Source organism: Polypterus senegalus, chromosome 5 (genome assembly GCF_016835505.1).
Source record: "Polypterus senegalus isolate Bchr_013 chromosome 5, ASM1683550v1, whole genome shotgun sequence".
Taxonomy (NCBI): domain Eukaryota; kingdom Metazoa; phylum Chordata; class Cladistia; order Polypteriformes; family Polypteridae; genus Polypterus; species Polypterus senegalus.
In genome coordinates, this window is record NC_053158.1 from 122097014 (window position 1) to 122118738 (window position 21725).

Below are 21725 nucleotides of genomic sequence, written 5' to 3' on the forward strand. Positions count from 1 at the left end.
TGACTGCAGAAGGGCTGGGGAACTTCACATATATGAATGTTTGCAGGCAACAGTAAAGCATGGTTGCGATTGCAATAAAGCAAGATCTAGATCCTCAACAAAAATTACAATTTTATTTCCATTATTTTTCAGATTAGAGTAAAATGTCAATTTATGTCATTTAAACAAACACATAAATAAATAACTACAAAGCAAAAACATAAGGAACGTAAACTGAATGTTAGATGATTAAATTGTTTTAAATGTTTAAATTCTCAAACTTACCTACAACTCTGCCAAGAAATAAAGTCTTCGTTAAATTAAAATAGATATCCGCAGCTTCAGGTAAAGTGTAATTTACTGGAGGATAATGATCAAGCTAAAAGAAAAAAAAGGCATATTTTCAGGATCAATCCATAAAGTATGTCAACATTATGGGAGCCTTATGATTCTTCAAATTAAATGTAATATTTGTGTGAGTAAAACACTATTCAAGCTCTTCATACTATTGTAGATTTTTGATACAATGATAAATGTTAGACTTGACAATACATACCATACACCTATTACCAAACTTGCTTTATCCAGTTAATGCTAGCATCAGGCAGAAATAAGAAACCATCATTGCATGGGGAACCAGTCCATCATAGCATACACTCACTTACACAGGGCCAATAATCATACTAATATGCATGCTTTTGATTAAGAAAGAATAGCCAGAATACCTAAAAAAGCCTACTCAGATCCTTAAGAACATGTACAAGATCAGGTGGGGACAGGTCGACTTTAAACAGATTCCAAAATTAGACTCTAGACTTTGTAAAGAGTCTTCTATTGGACCAACTATTAAAAAACACCTTACCCAATAAGTGACTCAGCTTCAGTGGATTTCTGCCTGGCAGGAAACAGCAGTAGTAGGGAAGTATACTCTTGGATAACCATCTGCCATGGGCATACATTTTCTCAAAGTCCAAAAAAGACAACATCTGTGCAGGGGCAAAGAGTTAGTCTGCTGTTTTACTTTGGCTTGACTTCTAGCTGGAGTCTTTATTACAATGAAACTTATCTATTAATACTTTGGAACACACCCAGCTGATAGGCTGATTCCAGGGCTACAGGGCATGAATTATGAACATTAAAAGAGAAGAACCATTTCTGTTTATGCAAAAAGAAGATTAAGTACTGACATGGCTGAAGTGTTTAAAATTATGATGGGAATTAGCACAGTGGATCGAGACTGTTATTTTAAAAAGAGTTCATCAAGAACATGGGGACACAGTTGGAAACTTGTTAATGGTAAATTTCACACAAACATTAGGAAGTTATTCTTTACACAGAGAACCATAGACACTTTGAATAAGCTATCAAGCAGTGTGGCAGCCAGTAAGACTTGAGACTTTCAAAACTAGACTTGATGTTTTTTTACAAGAATTAAGTGGATAGGACTGGCAAGCTTTGTTAGGCTGAATGGCCTACTCTCATTTAGATTGTTCAAATGTTCTAATGATCTCTGACCAGCACTGAAATCCCATTAAAATGTTCTACTTAATTTCCACAACATTAAAGTGGAGGAAACCCTTGCCTTGTAAGTCTTGACTTAATACCTTGTGTTACAGGAAGCAATTATAGGGATATGGACAGGAGCAGGGATCTTGGTGTTCATACAAGAATAGGATGAAATATGGGTGGAAAAATACTAACAAAAAACTCAGGCATGATCAATCAAGGAGATGAGCTAGAAGAGCAACCTGGAGCCAAATGGATAATACACACTCAGAACTCAACAGGATAAGCAATCTGGCAGTTGCCAAGAAAACAACTCTTGTTAAATATAGAATGTGAGGCCAAGGAGGGATGAAAGAAGGTTGACAGACTGAAATACTGGTAGACAGCAGCCAAAAATACCTGGGATAGGACAGTAAGGACCAATGTAATCCTCTAATGTTGGGTGATGAGATGGCATATGACCCTCTTAAGAAAACTGAAGGTTGGGGGGCAGATTGTTAGAATGAACCTGTAGCAGCAAAAATGATGTGCCCCTACCGAGCAACTCATTCATTGACTGTAGAAGTAGGAAGTAAGTTGGAGCAAAGGCTCAACTAGGAGAAGGAATAGAAAGGCCGTATTATAAAGGGGAAAAAGGGGAGTGGAGAGGCAGAGAGAGATGGAAGTATGGGTGATATATGAGATAAGCAAGGCAAGTGGGAGAGTAAACCTGTTTTGTTTAAGTATGCACAGAAAGGCTATAGTTTTAGTTGTCTTACTGTTTATGTGATAATTTGTGTTCTTACTGCTGACAATCCTTTCCTTGTTTTTATTTAATACATTTTAGTTTTCTACATTATGGTCCCCTTGGGATTATTATGATTAAGAAAAAAACAATACATTAGAACAATTTAGACAAGAACAGGCCATTCAGCCCAACAAAGCTTGCCAGTCCAATCCATTTAATTCTCCTAAAAAAAATCAAGTCTAGTTTTGAAAGTACCTAAAGTTGTATTTTCTACCATGCTACTTGTTAGCTTATTGCAAGTGTCTATGGTACCCTCTCTTTGTGACAATGCATGCAAACATTTGTAATTCTACAACACAATGTCACATTGACATTACCCTCCGGTCCACAGGTATAAGCTCTATGTGGGGCTTTTTAGTGTCACCACTCCCATTTAAAGGCTCTCCTTTGGGAATTTTGAGATAAGAAGACAGACCATCCATGTAACCCAGTCAATACTATGTGTACACAAGCCACAGTTCCTTCCTTGTGAGTAAAGTGTACTTCCGTATTGTCCAAAAGAATCTTGCCCACAACTGTCACATAATTACACCTGGGTTTCATCGCTTGTCTTTTATTTAGTTGGTCTGCATAATAACTTCTTTGGGTTGAGCCCACCTAAGCCATGTTAGTCACCAGGGACCTCATGTATAAACATTGCATACGCACAAAAATGTTGTGTACGAAAGTTTTCACGTTCAAATTGTGATGTATAAAACCTAAACTTGGCGTAAAGCCACGTACATTTTCACAGTAGCTCCAACCCTGGCGTACGCAAGTTCTCAGCTCGGTTTTGCAAACTGGCAGGACCCAGCATCAAAGCAGTGCTACTGTTCCAGTGTAGTTTCCCTTTCTTTTTTAGATCCACATCCCTGATGCGGCTTTATAAAATACACTGAAATTAACCACATATTGTTTATTAGATTAATGCATCTGATTGTAATTAACCTGTAACAATATAATGGTCCACAGAATGGTCAAACTATTCTAAATACAATAGCTGCTTTAGCATTGTTACTCTCACTGCACCTTCTTCTTCTTCCTTTAGCTGCTCCTGTTAAGGGTTGCCACAGCGGATCATCTTTTTCCATATTACTCTCACTGCACCACTCAGAGTATTTATATCACTATATTTGAATGGGGAATCACAGCTCTAAAGCAGCTGACTGGAAAGAGAATTATTGGTATACAACATCTAGCACACGCTGCCTCAGCCATGCTGACTATTGAACTGCTCTCATACGGCAAATGGTTCAGAGCCTTTCCTCGTGGTTCAGAAACAGTTTCATCCCAAGGACTGTAAACACACTCAATCAGTCCATCAATTGCTCCTTGTAGAACGCTTTGTACTTATAAGTACAATTACCTCACTGTAAACTTGTGATAGGGTTATAATATTAAAGAGCATATTTACATATGATGACAATATCATTTTTAATATGAAATGCAGCAAAATATGTTTATTATTTTATACAGATAAAACTTTAACTACACGGTGCCGCAGCGATAGCGAGCTGCTGGCACTCCTTTCACGGATTGTTTCTGCCTCCCGCTGTATTCTTGCTGGTGCTGAGAAAGAAAAGGAAGGATAGGAATTGGAGGTTAGCACGTTTGAAAGAGACAGCACTGCTGCAATAAATTATTTCATATTGAAAAAGGTGTAATTCTGGGAGGAGACAGTGCAGGGCAACAGGCACGTGCGTTATTTTTCTTGCTGACCGGGATTTATGTAGCGTAAGAATATGGAAGTTGGCGAACGCACACATTTATGCATCTGGATTTTTTTGTGTGTAAGCACATTTCTGCTTTTGTCCGTACACCATGTTATACTGTGAATTCTTCGCACGGTGTTATGCATGAGGCCCCAGATATCCAGGGTTTACAGGAGAACATCTGTCTGCAGAGGAGCATTTTGTTTTGACTATTGTTGGTGAAGCTTGCTTTAACTTCATTAAAACCATTCTGTGGTGGTAAATATTGGATAATTATTTGAAGTATCCTCTAAAAACAAATTCCTGAATATAGCCAATAAGAACTTAAAACTACAAAAATATTGATGTATGAATCACAAATAATGAAGACTGTTTGGAAGTGTGCACATATCAAATGAATAGTTTCATCAGTAATGTGATTGCTGATACTGGTGTCAACTTATCAGAAAAGTATAAGACATGTTAGATGCATATGTATGCTTCACATTAGTAAGTGGTTTGAAAAGTGCATGTTAAAGTGTACTTCATTTTTTGGATATGTCCTTAATGTATTATTTGAATACAGGTAATACAATATTTTACCCACACACATAACTTGTAGGATATATGGTGCCAGCTGATGATTTTTTATTCTTTAAACTTCAATAGCTAGACATGGTGCTGCAACCCTAGTGAAGTATTATTGTTATACATGATGAGAACAAACACAGCAAATATTTGCTGCCAAGCATAAATAAGGGATGTATTTAACATCTGAAATACTCAGAAGGCATCTGTGTTTCAAAATAAACCATTAGTTTTATTGGTAAAGTTGACTGCACTTCTTGCTGCCTGATGTTTTGACAGACAATTTGATTCACAAATACTCAAATTGATTATATGTATACAATACTGATCCAATCCATTGATCTGTACTTGACGTGATTTTGGAGATCAAGGCAGGATCCAAATGTGGCTGGGAAACTTACGAGGCACACTCACCCCTACCCACACATCAGAGTTTTGATTTGCTTTATTTTATTAAATTAAACTAACATACAGCACATTGGGATATGGAAGGAAATCAGACATATGGACATAAGGAAAATGTGCAAACATCAAGTGGCCTAGGAATCAGAAGTGGGGTTAGTGTCTGTCTTTTATATATCCTATGGACCCAGAAGAGCTTCATCACTGGTCCTTTCAACAAATGAGATTATTTTCAATAAATACAGCTTATTAAGGAAATTAATTTATGACTTTAAAAATGCTTGCATTAATGTATGAATAAATGACAAAATTAGAATTTTGCTGTAAAATGTCAGACTAATGAAATGAAAGTTCATGAGTGTTTTTCAGAATTAGACGATGAGTGGTGTTTTTGATGAATCTCTACTGCCCTCTAGTGGCCATTAAAAGAATATTCCCATGTTCAATACACAGACCGAACTATGAATGATACAATTGCTTAAATTTTGCCAAAAAACAAGACAATACTGCGTTAAAGCAAACATGAAAAATGACTCTTTGATGAAAGAAAATAAGTTATTAGACGTTTTGAAATTAATTATAAGTCTTTTAGCATAGGCGCTAATATCTTAAGATAAGCTCAGAATGCAAAAGGAACAAAAAATAGCAAAAGTAAATGATAGTTTAGGGTCTTGCTTCCTACTCTATATATGTAATATTGACAGATCAAACAACATTTTAGATTTGACGAACTTTACACTTTGTTATGCTTACTAGAGCTTGAACATAGAATTGTCTCAGGTATTTGTGCATTGAGAGAGTTAACCATATGCAACAAAGGAAGCTGTTTTTTACTGCTATAGAATCAAATGGTGGAGGAGACAAAAAGAAGGAAAGACAAACTTTCTTTATTAGACTTAAGGATTTTCTCTAGGATTTTCTATAACACGTTGACTTAAATTTAATTCAATTCAGACTGAAGATCCCTAAAACTCTACTGATATCTGCGTAAGTACACACTACAATGGGCAAGGTTTTATTACTAGAATGAAGTCTCATGCTGAAATTTTATATAAAACTTTGTTGGAACATTGTCAAAATATGATTTAGTTCATAAACTCTTTATCTATGTCTTAGATATACAGTACAGCAGAATGCCCAGAGGGGGACTGGGCGGGCTTTTGGTTGTGGAATCTCAGATGCTTTTTTTTCTACACTGGAATTTTTTTTTCCTTCATCCACTGACCATCCAATTTTTAGTATAATTGTTTATTATATTAATTATATTATATTGTTTATTTGATTAATGTTCTTTGTTGTTTCCACTTATTACTATTTGTAATGTAATCTAAATTGTACTTTGTATTAGAAGCTGCTATATAAATAAATATTGTTGTTTTATACTGTGAAGGCTCACCTTGTTGGCAAGGTGTTGTGAAGGTACCAGAAAGATGAAAACGGGTAAAAAAAACAGTTCTGTGTGAAGCGTTCAGGGATGGTTACTGGCCTGGGCACAGCAAGTAGGTTAGCAATGTGTGTGTACCTGTCTTGCGGATGGACTGGAACTGTGGAGGAGTGTATTTATCAACAAGAAATACTGCAGTTCATCTTAGTATAAGCAAATAATCTGTTCAAAATGTTAAGAACTGTTAGAGCTTTATGGCCACACCATTTTTCTCCAGAAATATATCAAATGATACTTTTGTTGTCTATACTACTAACACTTCAGCTGCTAATACTCTTATTCTTGAATCTGGTATCAAGCTGAGGTAAAAGTACTGGAAATAGCCAACTTAATTATGGGACTATTTAATATCTAAAGTCTGGCTGGTTGTGGATCTGTCTTTTTGCAGTACTCAGTATTTCACCAAAAATGATACTTCAGTTCCTTATATAGTGTGTGCCAACACTTCCATGTCATACATTTTGATTCAAGTTAAACTGACCTGCAGCTGCAGCAGGTAAAAGAAAGAAAAGTGGAAGTAGGTAAAAGAAAGAAAAGTGGAAGTTAGTAGCTAGTCTTCTGAAGCCACTGAGAATCCTTAGGACTATAACAAATGAGATGTTATGAACAATATACAGGATAATCTTATCATTCCTGGATATACTGTACATAATTCAGTGAGGATTTATGAAATAAAAAATTATAGTTAAACCTGTAGATTAGAATATCTGATTAAATGTAGGACCAGTATAGACACAGAAAAAATTGTAAAGATGAAGATCATGTGCAAGATTAAGAAAAGCAAAGCAGCACACAAAGACAAAATATAATTGCTTTTAATTGATAAACATTGAAAAAAAACACCAAATTACTAGTTATATGCCTAAAAGATGGCATATGACTTGCTGTTACTTTTCTTTTTAGAAATTACCTGAAAAATGTGTATAGTTCCAGAGATAACACTAATTTTTTCAAATTATAGAAAAGCAAGTGATATAGTAAGGAATGTTGCAGCTTGTGCATATATTGAGTAACTGCTCATGCTCCTAGATCACAGCTTAACCTTGTAAAACCAGGCTAAGCTCTTAGACCAGAAGATGACTGTGCATAGGCCAGTTGGCAGACACGTTTTAGAAGCTGTTTCAATGCTTGATGGATGGCAGATCAATCTCTGTCATTACCACAATTTTCAAGAACAACAGATTGTAGGAAATACTGTAAATGATTTACTTGAATACCAATGAAAGGTTGTATGTAAAACCTTCTCCTGGAGGTTCTATCCCCTTTACAGCCAAACTAGCATCCTGGAAAGAAAGGGTTCTTTTTAATGTCCAGGGAAGGCATGTAATTTGCATACTACTTTTAGAGGCAAATGCTAACTATTAAACCGATCCATAAAACCATTTCATATAACAATTTTTCTGTTGATTGCAGCCAGTGTGATTTTTTAGCTGTGCACGGACATCCTTTAAAACTGTTAACACAATAGCCACACTTGGTTTAGTTTTATCTCCATTATTGTAATTTTAATTAACAAATGAGTGCGATGCTTATCCTGAAGGCCAAGTTAAAATAATGCTAAGCAATGCTGTGTTGATCTGTTACTTTTGTAAATCTTACACTTCATCTCAGAACTGTAAGAATATCAAAGTTTATTAAATGGCACTCCTGTAACTTTCTCTAGGTAAATATACAAGTAAAGAAACAGACATTAATAGAAAGAAAAACAACAGCAATTTCACTTAATCTATAAATAATTTGTCACAGTGCATAATTCAGTGTTGCATGCATTTTGGATTTTAATTACTATTTTGAATCTGTGAATATTTTTATCATTCATTTAATTAATTTTACACCATCACCTTGTTATCACATGCACTACCATTTTGGGTGTTGTCTGCGTCAGGTGGCCATATTGTTTTTGGCAGGAGAGCTGTTTTTATTATGTGACTGCAGTAAGTGACATTATATGAGATCATCATTAGAGTCCTATACAATACTGCAGAGTGGGGTTTGTTTATGGATTACTGTATATATTTTTATTTTTTACTGCTTGATATGTTTTCTCATTTACTTTTTTTAATCACCTAACCAACAGAGTTTCCTCATTGTGGTATAATAAAATTGACCTTGTCTTTACTATTCCTATAGGATTTGTAACATCCCCTACTCAAAATGTATTGGAAAAGTATGGCTATGCATGACTTGAGGAAGCAGTAGTTAAATGTCAATTTCAGGAACAATAGAGCCTACAATATAGCCAGAGGCAGCATAGTATTGTGGTTCTATAGTGTTCTAGAGTTCCAGAATTCATAAGTGAAAAAATATTTGGGTACGTATAACTGGAAGCCTGTATTTGTAAGACACCAAAAATGTGTGGTGGCAGAGTGATCATTTTGAAGCTGTTTACATAGAAGTAGAAAGCAGTGTGAGGCAGTATTACAGCAAAATGCTTTGGCAGGCACAGTAAATGGCATCTGAGGGGCAGATTTTCTTTTTGTTTTGCTATTTTTCCTGTTTACTCATTTTTTGCATAATGTTAAGTAACTAAAATGTTTTGGCTTTTGAACCTATAATATCTGTGACTATACTGTACATTGAGGCTTGGATGGCCAGTTTGGAAAATACCTTGAGACAAAATGTACAAATTTTGAATGCAATGGTAAATTTAAAACACAAATACAGGTAAAATTGGAAACGTGAAGAGAAAAATATTCAGAGACATTCTTTAAGTATACTACACATTTATCTGTAACATATTAAGATAAAAAAGTTTTGTGGAGTGTGAATCTTAAAGTTCAGAATGCATGCCAACACTGAATCTAAAATGTTTCTTTCATTTAAAAAGTGAAACGTACAAAACATAAGTAAAGAAAAATGCACTTAGACAAATATTAGTTCACAAACACTCTATAATCTTTTAATAAATAAAAAAGATAATGGTGCTGTCTTTCCAGATAATATAGAAGGACTTAGCTGATCTGTGTGTACTGCATTTTGGATCAGTAGTTAGCACTGTTGTCTTGTAGCTTAGGGAGACTGGGTTTGAATATCAACACAGTCACTGAGTGCTGTTGAAAGTTTCTTTCTACGACTGCATGTTCTGGTTTTCCTCCATAATAATCTGCATTATTTGTATGGGAACTCTAAGCTAGTCTCTGCATGTGATTCACTAGTATCTTTAGGTTTGTTTTTTGCCTTATTTCTGGGATAGACCTCTGGACCCAAAGATCCTGAGATTATGTTAACTGGGTTCAGAATATGTATTGATTGAGAACTTCCTTATATTTATAATGGTCCACCTTGAAACCACTAAACTATTTATGAAAAATTACTTGGTGGAAAATAGTTAAAAGTTGAGCACACTTTTGTGTGTTTTTTTAAGGTTGCAAAAGGAGATGTTCTTCAAAAGGAAGAAATGCCAGAAGCAATTCAAGCCACAGAGAAAACTATTTGGTTTGGGGCACTTTTTTGTTAAGGAGGCATCATTACATCAAACATCAAATCCGTGCATCGGCAGCAGATCTGTTCCTGGATGTGTTTTTACTATATTTACTGGTACTTTCAGTATCAAACAAATTATGTATGGGAAAAATTGTCTCAGCTGTCAAACCTCCTGAATACAAAATTAATCTAAAATAGGTGCAGTTTCAAAGTGTCTTTCGGGTATGTTTAATTCTAAAGAGAAAACAGCTGAAAATTCAAAATACAGTTGATGCACTTTATTTTCAGGTCTTTAACAGCTGCTTCTGGGCACCCATAACATTCTGCCTGTTCCTGCAGCATCAGAGTTTGCACATTCTCTTTATGTATTTTCTGAGTGCACTAATTTTCTCTTTCCTCTAGATCTCATACAGTACATTCTGTATGTGTTAATTGGCAACTTCTTCTGTGATGCCATTGGCCATGACACAGACTTCCCAGCATTCCCTATTTCTAGGAAAAACTCAGTGAGGTGTTAACCAGTTTCCAAATGTTAATGTAAACCAAATCCAAATGTAAATGTTTTGGAAGACGTGAATGAACCCTAATCCAATGTGCACCTAGCATGCGCCGAGTCTCATATCCTTCTGAGCTTATACTTAAAGGCTGACGCTGTTATTTTATTATTCAGTATGATAAAAGCATTTTAGTTATTTTATATAAAGCTTAAAAGGAAAATGTTATATTTTAAGGTATAATCATTGTTCTGTTTTTATGTGGTAAAAGTTTCCTGTTAATGGAAAACTTAGGAAACATATGGTTAAGAACATAAACAGAATGTGTTTCCTTTTAACATGAACTATACTTTTTCTCTTGGGAAGTCACGCACTCCCAAATCAACCTAGTGGATGGGGTTAAGTGTGGTTATTTAAGGTAACAACGTTTGTCATGTCCCGTTAGCAACTGGAGGTAACCAATTATGTTAAGTTTTCTGATCATATAATGAATTTCTTTTTGAGTAGTGATCTAATCAATGAATTGTATAAATATAGCATTGAAAACACTCTTTTCCTTTGCAACACTTGCTAATAAAATATGCTGTTGCCTCTTGCGAGATTCAGATAAAGAACAATGATTGACACTTTCTCCAGCCCGTGTTTTATTGCTTAAACCGGGGAATTCCAGTGGGGGGTGTGCGTTAAAAATTTTCTTCCACAAACTCAATAAGGAGAGTAAGAAAATGGCCTAATACTGTACGTCTACCATCATTAACTCTTCTGTACAGAAGCAACATTTGGATTATCTACTACTGTTACCAAAATGCTATTAAGAAATTTCATTTATGTTGCGTTTAGAATATTTGACAACTAGGGGACTGCTTCACCAGTTCCATTGTTCTTAAATCTAATAATAATATAATTCCTCTAGAAGGACCTCTGTATCAGAATTCGCCAACTACTGTCTTCAAGCAAGTTTTCTCCTCACAGCTGAGCTCTAGGCAGAGAACCCATGGTGACAAGGCCTACATTATAAAAGATTAGTTTTTTGAGTAGGTGGACAAGAGAGTGAGGAGAATCCACATGTGTAGAAGTGGCTCCCAAATGGAACACAATGTCACCACAATTCCAAAATCTATGAATCTAGGAATAGACTTATAAGCCATCTCAGAACACACAGACTTTGACAAGTGTCATTCTTGTTTTAACCGAACAGAGAGAAAACAGCAACCCTTAAAATGGATCTGTATGAGCGGGTGTGAGCTGGTTTCTTTTTTAAGCCCGGCCATGCTTGGTGGGTTTTCATGACAGCTGGTTCAGAAAATTAATGTTTGTAATAAGGAACCTATTTGCTTAACACATGACTTTTACCTGTAGCTGGATGTCTCGTTTATGTCTGGAAATGTTGAGACTGTGAGGCTGTCCATTAGCCACATTTCTGTGGTCAAGGTCTATCTTGAAAGCTTCTTTCATACCTCCCAAATTGTAGCGGATTTGCAGAGTTCCTGTTAGAAAATCATAAAAAACATTTCAACTTGTGAATGAAATCTCCTTTATAAAAGAAAATAAAAAGTGAAGTTCCTAGACCTGGTAACAAACATAAAATATAAGCTAAAATAAGAAACAAAAAGGGGAGTTACTATAATTGTATTATAGAAGGTCACTTTAATTATATTTTTAACATTTTGTCTCTAAGTGATGATAAATGCGTGCCATTTTCTGAAAGACTGACAATCAGGACATATGAAAAATTACTAATATCAACTGATTTCTCACTGCACTTCAATTAAGCTAGTTATATCTTTTCAGTTTAGAGTTACCAGAGAACCTAAGCTGCACATCTTTATAGTATATGGAAAGAAAACTAGAGTTCCAGTAGAAAAACTCATAGTGGAAGGAAAAAATGATGAAGCCAAAATTCAAGACCATTCTAATAACTATGAGGCAGCAGGATCACCACAGCATATAAGCAGCGCATTGAACGATGTTGATCTTGGTTGTTTCAGCTCAAGCAGTTGCTTGCTAATAATAACAAAAGTGGAAAAGTTACTGAAGTGCAGCCTTTTAAGCCTTAAGTTCACATCTGTATTTTCTCTTTGGTAATGGTAACCTTTTTGATACAATTCTAAGTTAATTCTTTGTTTATTTAGGTGGTGTCTTATGGTTTTTTATGGATGTTTAAAATTTTTCCTTTCAAACTTAATCTGTTTATTTTATCATTGGATTGACACATACTGTCATATGAAAAAGTTTGGGAAGCCCTCTCAGCCTGCATAATAATTTACTCTACTTTCAACAAAAAAAGATAACAAAAAGCTATATCGGAGGTTTAAACTGTCAGTTTCAACTGTAAGGAATGTAATCAGGAAATGGAAGACCACAGGCACAGTTGCTGTTAAACCCAGATGTGGCAGGCCAAGAAAAATACAGGAGCGTCATATGCGTAGGATTGTGAGAATGGTTACAGACCACCTACAGATCACCTCCAAAGACCTGCAAGAACATCTTGCTGAAGATGGTGTATCTGTACATCGTTATACAATTTAGCGCAATTTGCACAAGGAACATCTGTATGGCAAGGTGATGAGAAAGAAGCCCTTTCTGCACTCATGCCCCAAACAGAGTCGCTTGTTGTATGGAAATGCTCATTTAGACAAGCCAGATTCATTTTGGAACAAAATGTTTTGGACTGATGAGACAAAAATTGAGTTATTTGGTCATAACAAAAAGCGCTTTGCATGGCGGAAGAATATGACACCCCATCTGTCAATATGGGGTGCTGTGTGTACATTAATGAGGGAAAAAATTAATTTAAATGATTTTAGCAAATGGCTGCAATATAAAAAAGAGTGAAAAATTGAAGGGGGTCTGAATACTTTCCATACCCAGTGTAAAAGCAACAGAAAGAATGCAAATGCTAGAAAATAATTTGGGACAACTAATTTTTTATCACAAAGCTAAATAATAGGGTATCTACAGCAATGTGGTAGGGAGGGAGCTAGAGCTGGAGCTTGAGAGGGGAGCTCAAAACTACTGGTTCTATGTACAGAGATTCATTGGGGTCCCAGGGCTGAACTTGGAAACCACTGCTCTAGATAGTTACACGGTTGGTCAATCTATCCCAAGTATCTTTGTTACCTACTAGAGACTACATGAATGTGTAATTTTAACTTTTCAAAAGATGTAAATAGTCATGCTGGAGTTATCTAAATAAAACCTTAAAATCTAATTGTGGGGTAGTGCATGACAAAGTAGGTATTGTCCATTCTGTTAGATTAGATTAGATTTATTTATTTATAATGTCTAGATGACCTCAATGCTCTTGGTCTCACATGGCGGTAAAAGAGGTCACAGATGTATTTTGGAGCGAGACCATGCAAGACAAGGCAAATGAAACAACACGATTTTAAAATCAATGCGACACCTCACTGGTAGCCAGTGGAGAAAGGCTAAAATAGGGGAGATATGATCCTTTTTTCTAGACCCAATTAAAAATCTAGCTGCAATGTTTTGAACCAGCTGGAGGCACAACAGAGCAGATTTGGGCAGTCCCACATATAAGGAATTACAATAATCTAGCCGAGATGTAATAAAGGCATGAACAACTGTTTGCAATTATCTAGCGGATAATTGGAAGGTTTCATATGCAGGATTATATCAGCTACTGTAGCTAAAAAGAAGAAATAGGTTGAAAGGAAGTAAACTTACTGTGCACAGGCCTTTGAGGGGCAGGTGTCGGTCCACAGTGATCAACACCTGGAATAGTACAGTAATGCAAGAACGAATAGCTTGGATTTTATTTATAAAATAATTGAGAAAAAGTTCACAGGTCTCAGACATACTTTTAGGGAAGCCGCTGACAGGTAGGTTTAAGAGAGTGTTTATGGTGCTAAAGAGCATCCTAGGTCTCGAAGTTTGATTTTGCTGCTCTCACAGCCTCTTGATAGGACTTCCATCGGGTTCTGAGAATATCATAAGAGACCTGCAACTTGTCCTTTTACCACCTCCACTCAGCCTGCCTGCATTTCTGTATGAGAGCACGAGTGGAGGCATTTAACCAAGGCTGAACACTGACTTATACCTTGGCTCTCCTTAACTTTAAGGGTGCAACCAGATCCAGAGTATCCTTATAAGTGAGATCAAGAAGCTTATCAGTAAAATCCGAACACTCAGAGAGGGCTTCTAACACCAAGGGTAAATGAATGTCAGAGAAGATATCACAGAATTGCCTCGCTGTGTCAGTATTTATACTGCGCGAAAAGTGCTGTGATATAGTGAAATTGATGAGTGGACACAAAAACAATTTTAAAAACAACTGCAAAATGATCAGAAATGCAGGTGTCAGATCTCCAGTTTTTTTGCAGAGAGGCCAAGTGTTAGAACTAAGTCCAATGTATGTCCTCCCTGATGTGTGGGACTTGACACCACCTAAGTAAAATTAAAAGAGTCCTCGATACCTAAAAAATATTTAACCAGGGGTTTTGTCGGACAACAAACATGAATGTTAAAATCTCCCAGAATCAGTATTGTATCAGTGATGATGAAGTATCTAACTTACTGCTGCATGTCAGCACTAATGATATTTATTTATGGCAATCTGAGATATTAAAGAGGAACTTCACCTCTATGCACCAAAGCTAAAATAAAATGTAGGAATTTAGTTGTATCTGGCCCCTTATCAAGATTATATAGAGGGAATGTGATTTATAGCAGATTGCATTCCCTTCACTGCTGGCTAGAAACCTGGTGTCTTTTTTTGGGAAAGGCTTGGATTTTTCAAAAGAGATGGTCTTTATCCTAACTGGAGGGGATATTTTGTATTATCCCAAAATATGGCAGCAAAACTGCCTGGCTGACTGTTTAGAGCACCATCCAGGCCGCAGTCATGTGATCTTATCACAGGCTGTTGTTTATCCCACCTGTTACTTTCCTGAAGCTGTTGCCCATAATCCCTGTTATGGGACATCCAGTACATTAAGTCATGATGCAAACATTAATTACTTGATAACCGAAAAATCAGGTGTATGATTAGACCAAGAGATAAAAAACAGACCCTCCACCACTGGCACCTGTAATAGAAACTTAGTTCAAACTAAAACAAAAAATATATCACCAGAAAGAAGTATGCAGCTTTAATTGCTACTTATTGAACAGTCACTCTCTTGGAAGTAAAGCTGTTTTGGTAAATGTTTTATTAAGTACAAATTCTGATCTGTGTCTTCTCACTGAAATCTGGCTTAGTAAATCTGACACTGTTTCCCTAACAGAGGCATCCACCAGATATCCATCTGGTGGTGCCTCAGCTTGTTAACTCCATGCAGTGTCAGTCACCTGACTAACTAAAAAACACATCACACATGCAACTGGACCTGTAAATACTCTTGTGAAGTGAAACAGTGACATGTAACAAAATGACTAACGAATAAGTAATATCTGTGTATTTGTAATTGAATTGTTTTGTTTTGACAGCATTAATGTTTTAATTCAATAGTGTGAGATACATTAAAAAACAGAATTACCCTATCAATACTACATGATCATAATTTATAGCCAAATCAGATAAAAGGTAGCCAAATTCAGTTATGAACAACGAATATGGCCCTGGTGGTCTGTAGACTAGCACTACAATTGTGTTGGAATCTGTTTTAATATTTAAAATGAATGCCTCGAAAGATGTGAAGTCACCTAAATTTTTAGAAGTGATCTGCATTCTGATATACTGTAATGAATTATTCCAAGGCCTCCTCCTCGACCAGAATCTCTAGACTTATAAAGGAATGGGTATCCTGTGGGTTTATGGTGGAGTGTAGCCACTTTGGTTCACTCTTATGGAGTCATTTAAATGTTCATCTGTCAGTCTTGTTCTGAACTTTAATTTCATGACATTCATGTCAGAAAAGGCAGACTCACAGAGGTATATAGACCCAAACAAAGCAGACATTTTCAGAGGTGCTTGGTGAAGCTTCTTATAGTTGTTATCTGGCTCTACTAAGCTCCAGAAATGCTGAGAATGCTGTTGAGACTTTAGCTGCACATTATTTTGAAGGTTTACTAATATATAATACTGTACATAAAATCCAATGTCTATCTGTCTGTCTGTCCGCTTTTCACGGGAGAACTACTTTATGGATTTAGATTGGATTTTTTCCTATAATTTGCTTGAACATTCTGGTTGATTTTGTGACTTCTCTCATTTCGCTATGCATCATAGTTCACTTGCGGTACCGATTTATTTTTATTTTTGCGTGAATCCAAGAGAGATGCAATGGGCCGAGGGGAGGGGCCTTCCTCACTCACTTGCCAGCTTCGGGGCATGTTCCTTAACTACGCTTAGCTAGCGAATGAGAGAACAATTGAATTCAACTTTGTTAATATTTAAAACAAAGTGTTACTAAGGTCTTGACTGAGTTTGAGTCCGGATATTCTCTTAAGTGTATGCCACATTGAAAATAGATAGATTACAATTCAGATTGTGGATCATGATATTTTTTGGAAAGATCGCCCACCCCTAATTTGACTAATCAAGTTTTCAAATTTATGTATGTATGTATGCGAGCTACTGGTAGGTCACGAGCGACATGTTGGAGACCCCTGATTTAGACCAAATGAAGTTTCACCAATGTTGTCTTTAATTAGTTGTGTTAGTGAATTAAAGGAGTGGATGTATGAGAACTACTTGTCTTCAAACACCAATAAAACAGAGATGTTAATTATTGTAGGGAATGATGCTGAATGACGCAGTATTTTGTCATGTTGAGGCAGCCACCTTTAAACACATTTAGAATTTTCTTAATTAGTTGATTTGGAGGAATCTTAATAAGCTAAAATAAATAACATGTTTATAAATAAAGCAGAAACAGAATAAACTAGAAAATGTAAAGTTACAATGTTTAAATTAGGCAATTTAAAGTAGCAACTCCATAAAAATGAGCAGCTTACCATTGTGGCGAAGAACAACTGCAATATAATCCTGTATATGTGACCCTATGTACATAAGGATGCTAGGAGTGTTTGTAGTGCTAAAGCTGAGCGAAAGATCTTCTCGAGTCAAGTTGGCAATGGGCGGCTGAGGTATACTGTATTTGATCCAGGTTCCTGCTTCAAAAAAGGCCCCAACATCTAAAATAATAATAGAGAGAGGCATATTATTAGAAAAACATAATAACAAATCTAACCAACAAAAGCAATGAAAAGGGAAAGTAGGGTTTCTAAAGGTCATGGTCATGCACTTAGCTTTTTTTCCCACTTTGTAACTAAATCAGTATAGCACCGGAAAGTTTGGGTGACTTCGATTATCACAAATCAAATCCAATATTGAAGAAAGAGGTGAAAAATATCAATGACTTCTCTATCTCAATTTTCAGAAATCTAACATAAGAAGTCAAAGCATCCATTATGGCCAAGAAAGCACAATTGAGGCATTGAAATTCTATGACAGTTGAACAGGATTGGAGTGTCACATGAAGAAACTACTGTTTTCTACAGGGCTGCCATTGAAAATGTTCCGACTGTCTTCATCACTGATTAGCTTAGCAACCTCTGTTGACAGCAAGAAATAACTGAAAAAAGCGGTGTGCACTGTGTGACAAAATTAAAAAACAAAAGATGCTGTCTCCCCAGTGTGGATTAAATATTTTGTTCCAGATTAAAATGATTCTCAAGATTTTACCAGATCTCCACATGTCCCACCTATCCTTTATTCTCTCTCCTTCTGTGGGCTAAGAGGCATGGCTCTGTAGAGAAATACATGATACTACATTTAAACATTTACAAACTGTAACTTTCTTTAATTGACTTTAAAGTGGGGTGGACCTTTTTTACTGCAGCCCACATCATCAATACTAAAAAACATGTTGCATAAGGCCCATGACATTTTGTTTTCTGAAAAACTGTCTTTAGCATGCATTTCATATAAAGATACTATCCATAATTGACCTTTACACTTGGCATTTAATTCCCCACTATGATACGTTTATGCATAGCACAACTCAAATTACTCAAATTACAAAACCCTCAAAATACAAGGAATCAGAAAACTCCAAGGCTGTATGATCACCGACTAGTCAATATACACTTTACAACCTTAGCATTTCTTGAATTGCATATTTAATATATGTATATTTTGACAGTTTTGTATTATTATTATTATTAGTTTATCTTAGTTTTAATGTAAACAATTTGTGAAATTCGTGAAAATTATTCAAAACCACCAATCATATAACGCAGCTGTCACAAGTGTCTTTTTTAATGAAACATATTATTATTTACCTTTAAAAGCTGGTGTAATGTTTATAAAATAGAACTATCAGCTATATATTCAGTTGCTAAATTGTCATGTTAATTTTTTATTCATTTACCTAATATTTATAGTTAACTGGCAGTTTTCTTTGGCATCATTTATTAAAAATGAAGCGAAGGGACTGAAAAAGGGGCATTTACAGATTCTCCGAGTGCAGCAAAAATGCTAGAACTGGACCTGGTGCTGATGCAATTTTTTTCACTCTATTTTTTCCTAATAGTCTGAAGAGAGATGCAAAATGGAATATGTTATTTTAATGAGCAGAGAGGTACTCTTCTGTCTTGCTTGTAAAGAAAATGTGGCAGGAATTTTTTTTTGATATATTTCAGCCTGCATCAGGTGGTTATTTTTGGCCCTTGATAAAACTGAGATTGACACCACTGCTTTAGGACCTCTTGAATTAATAATTTTAGGCTGTATATTTGAGTAATGCTTTGTTTATATGAAGGCAACCAAATAAAATGAATGCAACTGGCATTCTGATCGCAATAAATATGATAAATAAATGCATAAATTAACAAACAGATAAGCAAACAATCAAATAAATACAATTAATTAAGCTTATTAAAGTTTAATTTTATACGATTAATGAATTGTATCTTTCTTTTTACAGCATAGTAAAAGAATATTGCTGCCTCTTTGAGGGAACCCCTAAAAAACTATAAAATAAAAGATAGCAAGGTTACATTATTTTAGTACAACTAAATAAAATTCAAAACATGCAAAGACATATTTCTTTGCATAATGAATTATGTATGCTTACTTCATCCAGTGAAAGAAATTAACTGATATAAAAACAGGGTAATGGTTGTTATTGCTTAGAGAGCCCTGCCACTAAAGTCAGCAAAATGTTTTAGGCTCTGTCACTACATACTTGACACCAATTTATTATAACAATATAAAGTTCTTTAGTACCTAGACTTTCCTATTGTCATTGGCAAAGTATGAAATTAAACAGAAGGAGTTTTATATGATTTTATATGATGTGTCAAGATGCTGCTTCAACAAGCAGTTCATGTCACAGAATAAATTAGAATGGCTCCTTTTAAGACTATCAAAGAGGGTGTTTTTGACATATTAAGCTTAATCGAATATATGCAAAAAAAAATCTTCCTCAAGTATGAAAGCAATTTTAGATTGTCAAAAGATTTTTACAAATCCAGCATAACAAATGTAGCAAGGGAGGGTTGGAATTAGAAGAATAATCAATAATGTGTTGTACTTTACAACCATTGTCTGTGACTAGCAAAAATAGCGAAAAAAAAAACAACAATTTTGCTCCACATGTATTAATTAATGAGTGACTTAAAAAGCCTTGTTGCTACATTTTTTGCAAGCAGTATAGCAATTCTTCAATGACAGAAGTCTGCAAATCTTATTTATTGTTGGGTCTTGATCCTGTTCTAACCATAAAGGGAATACAGCTTAATTAACCATTGGCAAGTCTGAGGCAACAAAAAGGAAGGTAAAGTGCGTAATTAGCAAGGAGACAAAGTTATTACTAGGAGGTTGAAAGAGAGAAGTCCATATACCATGTTATTTGGGTCTGGCACTGCTTCAAGACTGGCACTATAGCTATGAAGTGATGCAAGGAGATGGGGCACCAAATATTGCAATTTCCTGTAGGGGAAATACAGACCACTTATTTGTAAAACAAAAAAAAAATAACTTCTAGAGTTATTGAATTTATTGCTATGTTCATCTATTCTATAGAAGAGATTAGAAGGAACTCTTTAGAAACCTTATGGCGGTTTTGGTTTGGCTTTAATTAGCATGTCACTAAACTGGCTGAATCAGAAGCTTAATTTTACCAAAATTGTTTTCCTAGCTTTTAATAAAAGAGTACTAATTTACAGGTGTTCTGAATAGATTAATGTGTTTTTTTCCACAAAGACAAAAGCAAAATGGGAAAATCCCTGTCTGTATATTATGTCTGTTTTATATTATTATTACTAGTTTATCTTAGTATTAATGTGAACAGTCTGTCAAGTAATTTATGTACATCACATGTGGTGATGTCACAAATGTGTGGGAAACAATTGACAGGCTAGCATTTGAGAGTTTTTTTAAAAACACACAAGAAAGAGACAAAATTGTGTCCCCTCTACTCATTTTTGTACTATATTTAAAAACACATATCTATGAGCAGGCGGCACGGTGGCGCAGTGGTAGCTCTGCTGCCTCGCAGTTAGGAGACCCGGGTTCGCTTCCCAGGTCCTCCCTGCGTGGAGTTTGCATGTTCTGTTCTCCCCGTGTCTGCGTGGGTTTCCTCCTGTTTCTTCTCACAGTCCAAAGACATGCAGGTTAGGTGGATTGGTGATTCTAAATTGTCCTGAGTGTTTGTGTCGTGTAGTTGGTTGATGCCCTGCCCAGGATTGGTTCCTGTCTTGCGCCCTGTGTTGGCTGGGATTGACTTCAGCAGACCCCCCGTGACCCTGTGTTCGGATTCACCGGGTTGGAAAATGGATGGATATCCATCCATCCTCTTCTGCTTATCCGGGGTCGGGTCGCGGGGGCAGCAGCTTAAGCAGAGAGGCCCAGACTTCCCTCTCCCCCGCCACTTCTTCCAGCTCTTCCGGAGAATCCCAAAGGTTTCCCAGGCCAGCCGGAGACATAGTCCCTCCAGTGTCCTGGGTCTTCCCCGGGCCTCCTCCCGTTGGACGTGCCGAACACCTCACCAGGGAGGCGTCCAGGAGGCATCCTGATCAGATGCCCGAGCCACCTCATCTGACTCCTCTCGATGCGGAGAAGTAGCGGCTCTAGTCTGAGCCCCTCCCGGATGACTGAGCTTCTCACCCTATCTTTAAGGGAAAGCCCAGACACCCTGCGGAGGAAACTCATTTCAGCCGCTCGTATTTGCGATCTTGTTCTTTCAGTCACTACCCATAGCTCATGACCATATGTGAGGGTAGGAACGTAGATCGACTGGTAAATTGAGAGCTTTGCCTTACGGCTCAGCTCTTTTTTCACCACGACAGACCGATGCAGAGCCCGCATCACTGCGGATGCCGCACTGATCCGCCTGTCGATCTCACGGTCCATTCTTCCCTCTCGTGAACAAGACCCCGAGATACTTGAACTCCTCCACTTGGGGCAGGATCTCTCCCCAACCCTGAGAGGGCACTCCACGCTTTTCCGGCTGAGGACCATG

General features: G+C 36.4%; 1 protein-coding gene across 1 annotated transcript in view; it reads right to left on the reverse strand.

Annotated features, from left to right (window-relative positions):
- The window catches only part of cntnap2a (contactin associated protein 2a), a 986203-nt gene that overhangs the window by 71990 nt on the left and 892488 nt on the right, over nt 1–21725 (reverse strand). The window contains exons 18-20 of the mRNA XM_039753312.1: nt 17215–17394; nt 11647–11780; nt 265–358 (exon numbers count right to left, since the gene is read on the reverse strand). Coding sequence (XP_039609246.1) covers nt 265–358; nt 11647–11780; nt 17215–17394 — 408 coding nt within the window. The remainder of the gene's footprint in view (nt 1–264; nt 359–11646; nt 11781–17214; nt 17395–21725) is intronic.